Genomic DNA, 14,843 nt, shown 5'->3' on the forward strand with positions numbered 1-14,843 from the left:
GTGCCCACAAGACTCCTCTCTGCTGTCAGGAGTGCCCCGTGTCATGCAGGGTGCTCCCTCATCATCGCCGAGCTTACCCGACAGGTTAGCATCTCCCACACCTCAAATTCTGATGCCGAACTCTCTCCCTGGACTGAACTCATCTTTCCCCCGATGGAACTGTGTTTCTAAAAGCCAGCTGCAACCACCCCCAGGCAGGAATTTGACAGAGGGAGGCTCAAGCCTCAGTCACTGCAGCCTCTGCTCACTGGTTGGGAGGAGTCTGGGCCTCTCCCAGGCTGGCCACTGGTTTCCCTGCCAGCAGCGCGCTCAGCTCTACGGAGGAGCCGGCGGTAAGTGCAGCCAGGACCAGTTTACAGGGACAGAGGCAAGGATGCCCCCGCTGACAACAGCTCTCAGGGGCCCTAAGATTCACCCCAGTTCAGAAATCTGATGATAGGAAGAACATGTCCTGAAACTGACATACAGAGTACTACACTGAAAACGGACCACAGAGGAAAGTCTACAAGGCACACGGGATTCAGGCTAATCAAGACATGCATTAGGAATGCGGCAAGAAGAGGTGAAGACATGAAGAGGCATTCACAGAATGGGAAAACCCTAGTGGCTCCTAAGCAGATGAAATGATACCCAAAGGCCCAAATAATCAGAAAAATACAAAATAAAACAATGTTGCCCAGCAGGGCTGTGGGAAGCTGGGCCCCCATATCCCAACTCAGGGGAGCAGAGATGGGTGCACCACCAGGTAGGGAAGCCCCACAGGGAAATGAGACAGGCATGTGTCGGGACCTACTGCTGGCTCCAGAGACTCACGCAGCTGCACAAGGGGCCAGTAATCACCAGATTTTGTGTGGCAGCGGGGAATGGGTGCAGCTGAGGGACCCAACATGAGCAAAGTGGCTAAGTACACAATGGAGGCCTACACAGCAGGTGGAAGGAATGAGCGAGAAGCACATCCAGCCCTCCCCATCTGGTCTGCGCTGCGCGAGATCTCTTCATTATCCCTTAATGCCAGCTAACGTTCTATTTCACTGTTGGTTTGTCTGCCCCAGAAGAGCTACAATTTTGATTCACTGTATGTGCTCAGCACATTCCTGGGACACAATGGGTACCCAAACATATGTTAAAAAAAAAAATGAGTGTGAATAAATAAGAAACAGAAAGAAGTCTGGAGCACAAAATTTAAAATGTACGTTCATAAAACGTTAAGATGTATTTCCAAACATAGTGTGACAATTAACACTGGGAAACTGCACAAAGCAGACTTGGGGTGCTGGAGGGGAAGCTGGGGGGAAGGCTGGAGAGGAGGCTAGGGGAAGGCTGGAGGGGAGGCTGGGGGGAAGGCTGGAGGGGAAGCTGGGGGGAAGGCTAGAGGGGAGGCTGGAGGGGGAGCAGCACGGTTCAATGCCAGTCACAAGAACTGGGGATTCCAGGCCCCTCCCAGAGGAAGCAATCTTCAACTACAGCCCCTAACCGGGAGAGAGGGGCACAGCATCTCCTACAAGAGACCCACCAGCCCTGCAGCTCAGCCAGGGAAAAGCCCTCACGGGCCTGGACTCTTGCTTGCCTCCAATAAACTTTCATTAAAACAACCCCTCTCAACAGCCTCCTCCCTCAGAAAATGACATTCCTCTCCCTTGTTTGCTGGACTTACCTACGGTTTAGCCCTAACTTGCTGGTCCCAAATTGTCATTGTTATTCCCAAATCAACCCATTTTTATTGGTAAAAATAACTTTTTAAGGTTAACAATACATGCATAATAAAATAAAATGCATCATTTTAGTAATTCAGACATATAGGACATCAAGTGATGACTGAAAGTTCAGTGGAAGTATTTCAGGGGGTGGCCAAGTGGGGGCCTGGGGGGAGGAAGAAAGGAGACAAGGAGTAAAACACCAGCATTGCCCTGTGCAGGCGCTGACCAGAGTGGGACAGAGGAGAGGGTCAGCACCTGTGTCCACAAGGCCCCAAGTGGAAAAACTAAGACGGAGCATCCACCGAGTCAGAAGACGAGACTCTGGCAGAGCTGAGTGAGAAGTGGGACCCGAGCAAACACCACCTGCGGGGGAAACATGACCCCGCAAGTGCGCCGTCATACACGTCTGTACCTAAAGGCATGTGGTCAACGCAACCCGAGCAACTGCTTCAGGCCAATTCACCCAGAAACAGTAAGAAGAAATGGACAATTACTAACGGACAATAACCAAAACTCACTCAGTTTGAAGAACTCACTGAAGACAGGGAGTTTGGAACTAAAAATCTAGGCTCAACACAACCAACAGTGCGACCCATGCAGACCTGTTAGAGGGCGGTGGAGGGTCAGTAACGCGTCCTCCAGACTGAGCAGCCCCTCCATGACTGAAAGCTGAAGCCGGCCCCCATCGTGCTGACGGAGCTGTGGGGTAACTTACCGACGGGGAGCTGAGGCAGGTGGGCAGGCAAGGCGGTGTGCAGCCGCTCTGCACCCAGTCCAGGCGAGCCTTGCCCTGGCTCTTCAGGAGCACAGGGCATGGGGGCACGGTCACGGGGTAGTCATCTAAACCGGGGCGTTCTGCTGGCCAGTGATCCCGACCAGTTACCTACGGTGTCTTCTTCAGGGAAGATCCGAACGAGCCTCCCCCCTCCTGGTCGGGGCATACATTAACCTCCACGGGGCCCAGACCAACAGAGCCCTGGCGAGGTCACTGCACAGGCATGAAACTGGAGGGCCAGAGACAGAGTCAGTGTTGTCAGCATGCCTACCACACGATGACTAAGAGGAGGGCAAGGCCGATTTTATCTGATACGTGAACTGGACCAGCAACAGGAAGGGAAAAGAAGAAACAAAACTCTCATTGCAACATGCAGGTCAAGAATCCCAAACATTAGCAAAACAAACCAGCAACGTATAAGAACTAATCAAACAGCCTTATTCCAGGTGTTTAAGAATTATTTATGAATAAAAAGACCTACCAGTGGCCTCTGGTAAACAGAACAGAATGAACAAAACCCATTAGCCTGTGGTCCCTTCTAATGGGACATAAGATGCCTCTAAGGTCTAACTATCTGATGCTACTAAGACCAGGACACAGGGAGGGACAACTCTTGGCAAATGGACAGGTTGTATCTAGGAAGTCAGAGACCAGAGAGAAAGTTGCACATGAGCCGGCAGTGAGCAGCTCAGCTGCTACTCCTGGAAAACGAGCCCCCCTACAACCCCGGGGAACAGTTCCCTGTGAGCACGAGGGCAGCTGGAAATCTGGTAAACAGCAGCCACTCGCTCAGATCCCCTTCCTACTCTGCAGAAAGACAGCAGACTTCCTCCCTGGAAAAGCCTGAGTGTAACTTTAAGTCCTACAGACAGCTGCGGGATGGCGCCGTGCTGAAAACAGGAATCGAGTACAAATCCACATGATGAAAAATGGGACGCCGAGCCCTCCTCCTGGAAACAAAGAAGGAAACCTGAATAACCTCAGATCAGGGAAGGATTGTAAAGCTAATACAAAAGCACAAGCAACCAAAGAACAAAACAGACAATTGGACTTCATTAAAATTAGAAACATTTGTGCTTCAAAGCACACTGTCAGAGAAGCAACAAACCCACAGAATGGGGGAAAATATCTGCATGTCGTATTTTTGATAAGGGACTGGTATCCAAAATATACAAAGTGCCCTTATAACTCAATGATAAAAAGACAAATAACCCAATTAGAAAATGGGCAAATGACTTAAGTAGGTTATTCTCCAGAAAAGACGTATAAATGGCCGATCAGTGCATGAAAAGATGCTCAGCATCATTAATCATTGGGAAATGCAAATCTCAACCCCGGAGGGTACCACTCCCCACTTGGCAGGATGGTCATAATGAAAGACAGCGTTGGCCAAGACAGGGAGAAATTACAACTCTCATGCGTTGCTGGTGAGAATGGAAAATGATTCAGCCACTTCGGAAAACAGACTGGTGGGTCCTCAAAAGTAAGTTCCCACAAACCTCAATAACTTCATTCTCAGGTGTATATTCAGGAGAAATAAAAACATATATCCGCAGAAGAAATGTGTACATAGAGGCGCCAGGGTGGCTCAGTAGGTTAATTGTCTGCCTTTGGCTCAGGTCTTGATCCCGGGGTTCTGGGACTAAACCCCTGGAGCGGGGCTTCCTGCTCAGTGTGGAGTCACTTCTCTGCCTCCCTCTGCCCCTCCCCTGCTTGTGCATGCACTCTCTCTAATAAAATCTTAAAAAAAGGTGAAATTTTTTAAAAAAATGTACACAAATATTCATGGGAGTTTATGCACACATATAATTTTTCTCCTTTCATATACTACCGTGGAAACAACCCTTAATGCCCATCAACTGAGGAATGTACAAAGTATGATATATTCAGAGTGAAATACTGTATTATTCAGACACAAAACTGACACAAGCTACTATGACATGGACAAACCTTGGACATGTAATGCTAAATGAAAGAAATCAGACACAAAGGGCCACATACTGCATGATTCCTTTAAAGTCCAAAACAGGCAAACACACAGATAAAGTAGGTTAGTAGGTGTCAGGGCAAAGTAGATGGGGAACGGGGGTCGTTAGGGGTGAGTGACCGTGGGTGTGCAATTTCTTTCTGGGGTAATAAAAATATTCTGGGGGCGCCTGGGTGACTCAGTGGGTTAATGCCTCTTCCTTTGGCTCAGGTCATGATCTCAAGGTCCTGGGATGGAGCCCCGCATCGGGCTCTCTGCTCAGCAGGGAGCCTGCTTCCTCCTCTCTCTCTGCCTGCCTCTCTACCTACTTGTGATCTCTGTCTGTCAAATAAATAAATAAAATCTTTAAAAAAAACTATTCTGAAATGAGATGGTGGCAATGGTTGCACAAGTCTGTGAACATACTAAAACCCACTCAATTGTGGTGAATTAAAAGACTGAATTTCATGGTCTGTGGATTATGTCAATAAGGCTATTATTGAAAGAAAAAATCTCTCCAATTTAAGTAAATTCACTTACTCTTGTGTTAACCCAGTACTGAATGAACAGCACTAGTGCGTTCACTGAAAAGTAGCTACATTTTTTTTCTATAGATTTTATTTATTTATTTGACAGACAGAGATCACAAATAGGCAGAGAAGCAGGCAGAGAGAGAAGGGGAAGCAGGCTCCCTGCTGAGCAGAGAGCCCGATGTGGGGCTTGATCCCAGGACCCTGAGATCATGACCTGAGCCGAAGGCAGAGGCATTAACCCACTGAGCCACCCAGGTGCCCCAAGACAAGCAGTCTTTATGAAGAAAATTACACGTCTTTACTGTAGGACATGAAAGACCAGAGCGACACACCAGGCACACAGTAGTTTTCCCACGAATCCACATTAGTGCACTGCCGGTCACAACCCGACCTCATTTGTCGGTCAAATGTGGTAAGTTAAACAAGCTCACACTGAGGAACTGAACTGCAAATAGCCACACAGTTTGGAAGGACAAGGAGGTGAAGGGCTCACTCTAGTCAAGGCCTATTCTTAAACTGTGCTATTTATGTGAAGTTCTGGCACCAGGAGAGACAGACACGCCGGCAGAGGAGAAACGAAGCCAGAAACAGACCTGTTAGAAGGGCAGGCACTATACAGAAAAAGGGAAATTTCTACTCAGTAGGTAAATAATGGACAAGTCAATGCATGCTGGGACAGCTGACCACCGTACTGACACCGGCACATTTGACCTTGGGGGGCAGGGAAGGACTTCTTAACCACGGCACTGATGATGAGTAAGTCCGCGTTCAGAACGCATAAAAATTCCGGATGACCACAGCAATGCACGGAGTGAAGAACGCAAACCTTCCTTCCATCAGCGTAGGAGTAGAAGGACACACTCAGAGAAATATGCTGCATCACATTTTTAGACAAAATACTCAATAATTTCATGGCGTCAAGGATACGTGTTAAAAGTATAGAGGGACACCTGGGTGGCTCAGTTGGTCAAGTGTCTGACTCTTGATTTTGGCTCCTGATCGCCGGGTCTTGAGTTCAAGTCCCACATCAGGCTGTGTGCTCAGCGTGGAACCTGTTGAGGGCTGTCTCCCTCTGTCCCTCTCTGTTCTTGGGCACGCTCTCTCTCTCTCCCTCTCTAAACTAAAGAAATGAAATCTTTTTTTTAAAAGGTTTAAATGTAAGTGAAAGACATCCACCAACTTCATGAAAATGGTTGTCCTTTGTGGGTGATAAGAGTAAGTGGTAGATGGGAAGGCGTTTCTTAGCTATAACTGGAATGTTTTATTTCTTTCTTAAGGCAGATTTGAAATAAAGATAGCAAAACGTTAATGCCTATTTATCCTGCATGGTGGGTATACATAGGTCAGATATTTCCTACAAACTTAAAATACTTCTTAATTTAAGAAAGCATACATGGTAAAGACAAGCAACAGAAAAACTAAACACAAAGACAGATCAGACCTTGGAACAAGCGGGGAGAGAGGCAGCACAAGGAAGGTCAAGTTTCAGAACTCGAACTGTCAAAGTCAAGTGCTACTGTCTATAGCTACCTCACTAAGCAGAAGTGTGAGCACACTATTCATATCTGGTTACAAAGGTAACCTACAACAGATGTAAAATCAGAAACAATGAAGCTGAGAAAAAGCAGGAGCACTGCTTTTCATTTCAAGTCTATCTCACTCTTTGAAGTATTACCAGGAGCATGTATAATTTCGCAAAACAAGGTTTTTGGTTTTTGGTTTTTGAATGGAAGAAAGGGACAAACTGCAATGCCCAAACTAGAGACCATAAAACTGTCTGTACGTCCTTAAAAGAGTCATATATTGGGCACTAAAACAGTTTCTGAGCTTCTGAGATTTCTCACTGTTTGATTTCTGCTAGAAATACTACATAAACCTCTGTATGCTTTGGCGAGTATACCTACAGGAGAGCAAATACTCATCCTTCGAGAAGCAAATCACTTTACCCTGAAACGACGTTGTAGTTGAGAGCAGGATGGTCTTTCGAGATGGGAGGAACAAGAGGTTCTGGCTGCCACTCTTCAATCAATTCTTCCCTTTCCTACGGGAGAGAAGGAAACAAAATACAGCAGGGTGCTGGTCACCGGACAGTGACTGTTTTGTTCCCACACTTCCGTTAAAAGCAACCAGTAAGTTCCTTATCTGTTCCTGAACAGCAGCCCGTGAGGCCACGTCACGCATACTGTCCACCTTTGACCCGGGGCCAGATGTCAGAAGCATCTCAGGATCCCCTTGTATTCAAGAGACTGCAGATCTGTAAAACCGAAGGACACTGCATCTATGTTGCCAGAAGTTGAGCTTTAAAAACAGTTTTTTTTTCTTCCACAGCTTTTAGGGTAAGATGTCCATGATTACTAAATCTTGCTAAGTTCAGCTTTCAGAGGACGACTCTAGAGTTATGTCTAATCATTCTCTAAAAAATATAGGTATGTGTGGACTGCCAGCTTTATAAACAAAAATTCAAAATACCAGGAATGACCAACTGCTTACAAAGCTGAGCTAAAAACCAGCCACCTGATCATTCACAAGGAGTTCTGAAATGCCAGGGGAAAAAGCTGAGACAGGACCTCTGCCCTGGATGGCCCAATCTTACTGCAATGCTATCCAGAGTGTTCCACAGCATGCTAATCCCACAAGACAGTCAGAACAAAACGGTGGGGGAAGGAAGAATCTGTGGTCAAGGTGAGGGCATCTCTCCAAACAGAGGTTCAACTATCCACTAGCCTAGTAAAGGCTACATGAAACCATGTGATAAGACATGCCCTACTCTGCATTAACCACGTTTCCCAAATATATTGGCCCTAAGAACCGTATGCCTCATGGCCTTTGGGGGACACTGCCTGACTGTCCTCAATGAATATGAATGATGAGGACGGCGGCAGCCAGTCAGCACAGCATGGGAAGTGATCACCGCACTGCTGCCTTAATTCTGCCCCATCTCCATGCTGCACCCAGTGCTGCCTTGTGAACCATAGTTGTAGAGATTTTCATGGAAAAACCTTTCGCACAGTCATGGGTCTCTCTGAGCATCCTGGCCCAATGCTACAGGGGCTGGAGAGGAAAAGCGCCTGAGGGACGGAAACCACGGTGTGGTCAGAACTGCTCTTCCCTCTTGTACTGGAGTGCCATTCCTAGGTGCTCCCATTGAAGTGAGAGGACAAGCTTCTTTTCCACAAGCCCATTCATCCTTCAGGTGAACGGGACGCCATGTGGGCGGTGCCACAGTCCCCGAGATACTTCTGCTTCCTAAGGTTCGCCTGGCTTGGGCTTGGGCTGGGTCCCTTACCACAGGAAATTCAGTTTGGGGTGGGGAGGTGGGAGAATTGTTTCCTACTCCGAATTTCCTTCATGAAGAACCCAGGGAAAATTTTGTTTAGGTTTCAGAACCAGTGGTGTTCTTCCTGAGCAGCTCACGTCACTCTGCACGTTGATCATCGAAATCCTGTCGCTGCCCAGGCTTCCCTCCTACCATCTGTCCCTAACACTGCTGCTTCCCTAACACAGTGCAGCGTTCTGCGGCCAGGGGCCCCTCTGGGTGGCTACTTTACCCCTGGCTTCTCCACGTTCTGCTTCCCTGATATTTCCTTTCCCTTGATTGTTTACATGACAGAAAATATTTTAACATATATAGGTGAGCCACAAGTACTTTTTGGAAGGGTGTACCAACTATAATCATACAGTGAGTAATAAAAGATTTAATTTCTTATCTTGACTGTAAGATCAGATCGTTCTTGTAATTTGTACATTTTAGAGAACAGAAGTCTGATTATCCAGAGAATTAGAATGCCTTCCAAAATAAGGTGGTAAGCAGGAGCCTAAGAATGAGTCAAAAACCAAAAAAGAAATGAAATAAACACTTACAAAATCTGCACATAAATTGTGATGCACTCATATATTGCCTCCCATTACCTTAAACCTATTGCTTCTTAAGATTTATTTTCAAAACTCCTTTCATTTCTACTCATTCCTCTCACCATTTCTTTTTTTTTTTTAAATTAAATTTTTTATTTATTTTCAGTGTAACAGTATTCATTGTTTTTTCACCACACCCAGTGCTCCATGCAATCTGTGCCCTCCCTAATACCCACCACCTGGTTCCTCCACCCTCCCACCCCGCCCCTTCAAAACCCTCAGGTTGTTTTTCAGAGTCCATAGTCTCTCATGGTTCACCTCCCCTTCCAATTTCCCTCAACTCCCTTCTCCTCTCCATCTACCCTTGTCCTCTATATTATTTGTTATGCTCCACCAATAAGTGAAACCATATGATACTTGACTCTCTCTGTTTGACTTATTTCACTCAGCATAATCTCTTCCAGTCCTGTCCATGTTGCTACAAAAGTTGGGTATTCGTCCTTTCTGATGGAGGCATCATACTCCATAGTGTATATGGACCACATCTTCCTTATCCATTCATCCGTTGAAGGGCATCTTGGTTCTTTCCACAGTTTGGTGACCGTGGCCATTGCTGCTATAAACATTGGGGTACAGATGGCCCTTCTTTTCACTACATCTGTATCTTTGGGGTAAATACCCAGTAGTGCAATTGCAGGGTCATAGGGAAGCTCTATTTTTAATTTCCTGAGGAATCTCCACACTGTTCTCCAAAGTGGCTGCACCAGTTTGCATTCCCACCAACAGTGTAAGAGGGTTCCCCTTTCTCCACATCCTCTCCAACACACGTTGTTTCCTGTCTTGCTAATTTTGGCCATTCTAACTGGTGTAAGGTGGTATCTCAATGTGGTTTTGATTTGAATCTCCCTGATGGCTAGTGATGATGAACATTTTTTCATGTGTCTGGTAGCCATTTGTATGTCTTCATTGGAGAAGTGTCTGTTCATATCTTCTGCCCATTTTTTAATATGATTATCTGTTTTGTGTGTGTTGAGTTTGAGGAGTTCTTTATAGATCCTGGATATCAACCTTTTATCTGTACTGTCATTTGCAAATATCTTCTCCCATTCCGTGGGTTGCCTCTTTGTTTTGATGACTGTTTCTTTTGCTGTGCAGAAGCTTTTGATCTTGATGAAGTCCCAAAAGTTCATCTTTGCCTTTGTTTCCTTTGCCTTTGGAGACATATCTTGAAAGAAGTTGCTGTGGCTGATATCAAAGAGGTGACTGCCTATGTTCTCCTCGAGGATTCTGATGGATTCCTGTCTCACGTTGAGGTCTTTTATCCATTTCGAGTTTATCTTTGTGTACGGTGTAAGAGAATGGTCAAGTTTCATTCTTCTACATATAGCTGTCCAGTTTTCCCAGCACCATTTATTGAAGAGACTGTCTTTTTTCCACTGGATATTTTTTCCTGTTTTGTCAAAGATTATTTGACCATAGAGTTGAGGGTCCATATCTGGGCTCTCTACTCTGTTCCACTGGTCCATGTGTCTGTTTTTATGCCTCTCACCATTTCTAATAGTCAGCAATTTCTCCTTCACACGAAAAATCTCTGATAGCACAGCTTTAAAACCTCCATAGGAAAGAAATGTAATTCTTAAAATAAAATCGGATTAGAAGCCCAAGACATGGAACAATATCAACTATCAGATCAGTCGGATAATGTACATTTCTACTGGTGGGAAAGGACAGCAACCAACACTTCACAGCTTTGCTATTCTTCCACCCCAGTGAACCATGGATGAGTTAGGAGAGTTATCTGAAATTCAGTTTCCACAATTCTTGGCGTTTTGCACATCTTACTCTATTTTCCGTATCCCTGATAAGGCTCTTTAAATCCTTCTTGGAACACGGCTGAGAGAAAAAGACTTTATAAATGCCTAAAGGAATGGCAGGTTTTTTTTTCTTACAGCAGTTCCCCAAAAGTACGCAGTGTGTTCCACGTCAACAGGCATAAAGACACCTCACTGAAATTGTCCATGCCAGGTCTTCTTTCCACTGTACATTTCTAAGATAAAGGCTGGGCTGGCTTCTGTGTTTTGTACAACTAGACACACTAAGTGCATGTGGAAGATTCCACACAGTGACTAAACCCCAGTCAGCTGCAGAGTGATCTACTCCAATAAGCTGTCAGGGAAAGCCATTTAAAAGAGGTATTTAGAAATGTAAATACAAGTTATGTGCAAACATTAGACAAAAAGAAAGTGAAGATGATTCACCGCAGTTAAAAACAAAAACCCAGAATGTGGAGACAGGAAAACTGCAGAGAAACTGATAGGTTAACTTCTAAGTCAATATACAATTCTCTAACTTCACACATATGTTACAACCACACACTATTATTTCTCTTTTGGGTGTAAGACTCCTCAAATTCTATACACTAACCGTAACAAAAGTGGGAGCAAGAATGGAAATCTCTGTTTAAGAAGATTTTTAAAAATACTGGTTTCCCTTGAATATAATTCATTTAAGAGTAAGGACTCTAGTCTAAATATTCTTTTGGTTTTCTTGGGACATCTGGGTGGCTCAGTCACTTGGGCCTCTTCTTTTGGCTCAGAGTCATGATCCCAGGGTCGGGGGATCTGGTCCTGTATGTGTGTGTGGGGGGGGGGTGTCCTTGCTCAGCGGGGAGACTGCTTCTCCCTCTGAGGCTCCCCTGCTTGTGCTTGCTCTCTCTGACAAGTAAATAAATAAAATCTTTAAGAAAAAAAAATTATTTTGGTTTTCTCAGCACTTGTACTCTAGTAGGCAAGCATCTCGCTCTACAAAGAAATCGTAAGAAAAACCGAAATACTGATTGTCTAGTGGATTAATCAAAATCACAAATGCGGCTTCTTTTCCTGGAAATGTTACATCCAAGAGAATGCCTCACTCCTGATCAGTTGTGCAGTCCTCACAAAGGAAGCAGCAGCACAGAACAGGAAATTGTTCATTTTTTAAAAAAAACTTTTTTAAAACGTCCTGTCAGTGGCTTTTATCTCTGTTACTACAATGCGGATCATACTGGCCATCGCGTACATCACATCTGTTCTGTCAACTGTTTTTCAATAGTTCTGAGAAGTCTCGCAGGGAAGACAGCGGTCTCCCCCGCCAGCAAGCAGCTACGTCAGCTTTTACAGAACTGTCCGAGGAAACCCGGGATTCGCGGCACTGGCACCGGAATTCCCGCCATTTGTTCCCGGCGCCCTCCCTCGCACAGACGCCGCGCCATCCCGCCGCACAGCCACAGGGCGCACGAGGCTGCGTAAACACAATCCCAAGTTAGGGGCCCCTCACTTGCTCTAGCCGCGTGGCTGGCGGGCGGCCACCGCACCGACCCCGCGGGGACAGAACGTGCGGAAAGTCCTCCCGGCCCGGGCGGCGGAGCTCCGCGGACGCCGGTGGGGGGAACGCTCGCTCTCAGACCGCGGTTCTGCTGCCGAGCCGCCCGACGCACCTGAAGCGGCCGGCCGTTCGGGAACGCGAGCGCTCCGCGTCCAGGAACCCGCAGGAAGGGCACGTTTACCGGACAGAAAGTGGACAGACGGGGGAGAACGGCGACCACTTCATTTTCCCGTCCACTCGGCTTCCGGGACCCCTCGCGCCGACAGGAGCAAACTCCCGCACTCGGTTCCGTCCTCCCGTCTGCTCCCGTCTGCTCCGCCTCCCGAGCACCCCAGTTCCCTGAGGCCGACGGACCGAACTCTCCCACCGCAGCTTTGCCACCCCGATTCGCCACCCGTCCCCGGTCGAGAGCGTCAAGAGCAGCCTCGCCCCTGCGCCCCCCGCCTGTTTCCCTCCCAGCGCCGAAGGAGACCCTCGGTTCCCGCTCTCCCCTCCAGCGAGCCGCTCGAGCGCTCCAGCTCACCTTGTAAAGGGCCTGGACCCTCTCCACCAGAACCCACTGCTCCGCGACGGTCGCCACGGTCAGCCACTGCCGCTGCCTTCCGGAAGGCGGGTCGCAGTATGTCACGCGGCGCGCGGCGCAGCCCAGTGACATGAGGCCTGGGGCGGGGCGGGCGAGCGGGGGGCACCGCCTCTCGGCGCCTGCGCGCTGGAGGAAAGCAGGCGGCCTGGGCCGCAGAGGCGGTGGGTGTCCGCCTTGGGCTCTTCCAGGCGGCCGGGAGATGGGGAGCAGGTGTTCTGAGGCCATGCGGTGGCAGGACCGGTGCCGGGCTCTCGGGAGAGAGGCTAACAGTAAATGCCTGCCCTGCACTCGCAGGCCTGCTCTTTTCTTCTCCATGACAGAAGGAACCCACGAAAGCACTTTCCTAAATAAAAATTACAGAAATGCCCAGAAACAGCGGCCTCTCCTGCAGCACTTGCAGTTTTCTGCTCGGACCAACGCTGGCGGGGCGAGGTCCTCCAGGAGTGCGGCGTGCGGCTTCCACCACCTCCGCGGGCTCCTGCGGACGTGGTGCGGCTTCCGGAACCCTCGCGGGCTCCTGCGGACGCGGTGCTCGGGCGCTCGCAGCCGACGCTTCAAGCTGGCGGGTTGGGGTCTGCGGCCGGACGTGTCCGTGATCGCCCCGCAGGCCTTCCTGCGCTGGCGCCTCAGCCGCGCGTCTCTGATCCCGGGCAGGCCCTGCCTCGGAGCGCCGCGTCGCACATGCGTCCCGTTCCGGTGCACGGACTCTCGCACGCAGGCACCGGGCTGTCCCCCGTGGCTCCTCGGTCCGCAGCAGCGTACGGGGCTCCTGCCCTCACACTGACCTCGGCCGCTGAGCACCGCGCTCTTGGGCCAGTGCGGCTAGCGGCCCACTGGGCGGTGCATCCCTTCACTCCGCGGGAAGCGCAGCCAGGCTCTAGCTCACCGACGGGTATACGCCATCGTTCTGGAACTTTCCCCAGCTTAGTGGCGTTTAAAGGACGTCTCGCTGACTTCTCGTCTTGATGCTTCTGGTTGTCCGTGACATTTAGCGACTTCTCTCGGCCTGTGCAGCACTTCCAGGAATCACCAATTTACATTCTTTGCCCATTTTTCTTTTGGTGATTTTCATCTTCTTACGGATTTACAGGAGCTCTTTCTACAGGCTGAGTATCTCATATTTTTCCCGTTTCATAGGTAACATTTTTGCCCGATTTCTTTCTGGCTGTTTATGCTGTCTCTGTCACACCTACCTTTTGGACTTCATGTCACGTGTCACACTGTCCCTGACTGCCTCTGGATTCAGATCCTGCTTGCAAAGGGCATCTCCGTGGGATCTGTGCTATCCTCCCGAGCTTGTGTCAGCCTGTTGCCGTGCACACTTAGCTCTTGACTCTGTTGCGTGTCCTTTCCTGGCTCTGTGGAGGTACTTCAGTGGACCCTTCAGTCCCCTGCTTGGATCTTCAGCAGGACGTTGTCCAGCCACATCCTGGGCCCTCTCTCTCTGTCTGTCGAGGGCACTCCCTCAACAGTGAAGCTACTCATTTTTCGTTCCTTGCCATATGGATAAGCCAAGATTCTCCTGAGTCATCAGGCTGATTTTGTTTTTGCTTAACCGTGCCTGCTTCAACTTAACCTCTTTCTTCTCCCATTTCACTATCAGCAGGAAGGGACCTGCCGTACTTTCCACACTTTGCTTAGGAATCTCGGCTGATTATTCAAGTTCATCACCGACAGGCTCTACTTTCCTTGGGACTGCCCAACACAATTCAGCCAAGTTCTTTGCCGGCACAGCGCAAGCATCACCTTCCCTCCAGTCCCCAGTAACACGTTCCTCATCTCCTTCTGAGCCCTCAACACACGTCTGTCACATCCATATTGAATAACATGCTGTTTTTGACGAGCTGTGCGTTCTGAGAGGACAACCTCCTCTCCCGTGCTCTTCATTTCCTTCTGAGCCCTCACCAGGCTGCCTTTAAAGTCCATATTTTTACTAATAGTCTCTTCAGAAAGTCCAGGTTTTATTTCTCGTGAAGCTCCCAAACTTCCCAACTTCCACCCAATCACCTAATTCCAAAGCCATTTCCACCGTGGGGGGCATTTGGTACGGCAGCACTCAGCCTCCCAGGACCAA

At 48.4% G+C, this 14,843-nt stretch overlaps 1 protein-coding gene across 1 annotated transcript in view; it reads right to left on the reverse strand.

Annotated features, from left to right (window-relative positions):
• Positions 1-13,672, reverse strand: part of LOC308347139 (serine palmitoyltransferase 1-like) — a gene marked incomplete at its 5' end in the record, with an annotated part of 49,168 nt that extends 35,496 nt beyond the window's left edge. Inside the window, 5 exon segments of the mRNA XM_080810278.1 lie at positions 6,918-7,012; positions 8,679-8,786; positions 12,710-12,895; positions 13,184-13,574; positions 13,656-13,672. Of these exon segments, the coding sequence (XP_080666404.1) occupies positions 6,918-7,012; positions 8,679-8,786; positions 12,710-12,895; positions 13,184-13,574; positions 13,656-13,672 (797 nt within the window).
• Positions 13,673-14,843: the final 1,171 nt, after the last annotated feature.

This window comes from Martes martes (genome assembly GCF_963455335.1).
Source record: "Martes martes genome assembly, chromosome: 8".
Lineage (NCBI taxonomy): Eukaryota > Metazoa > Chordata > Mammalia > Carnivora > Mustelidae > Martes > Martes martes.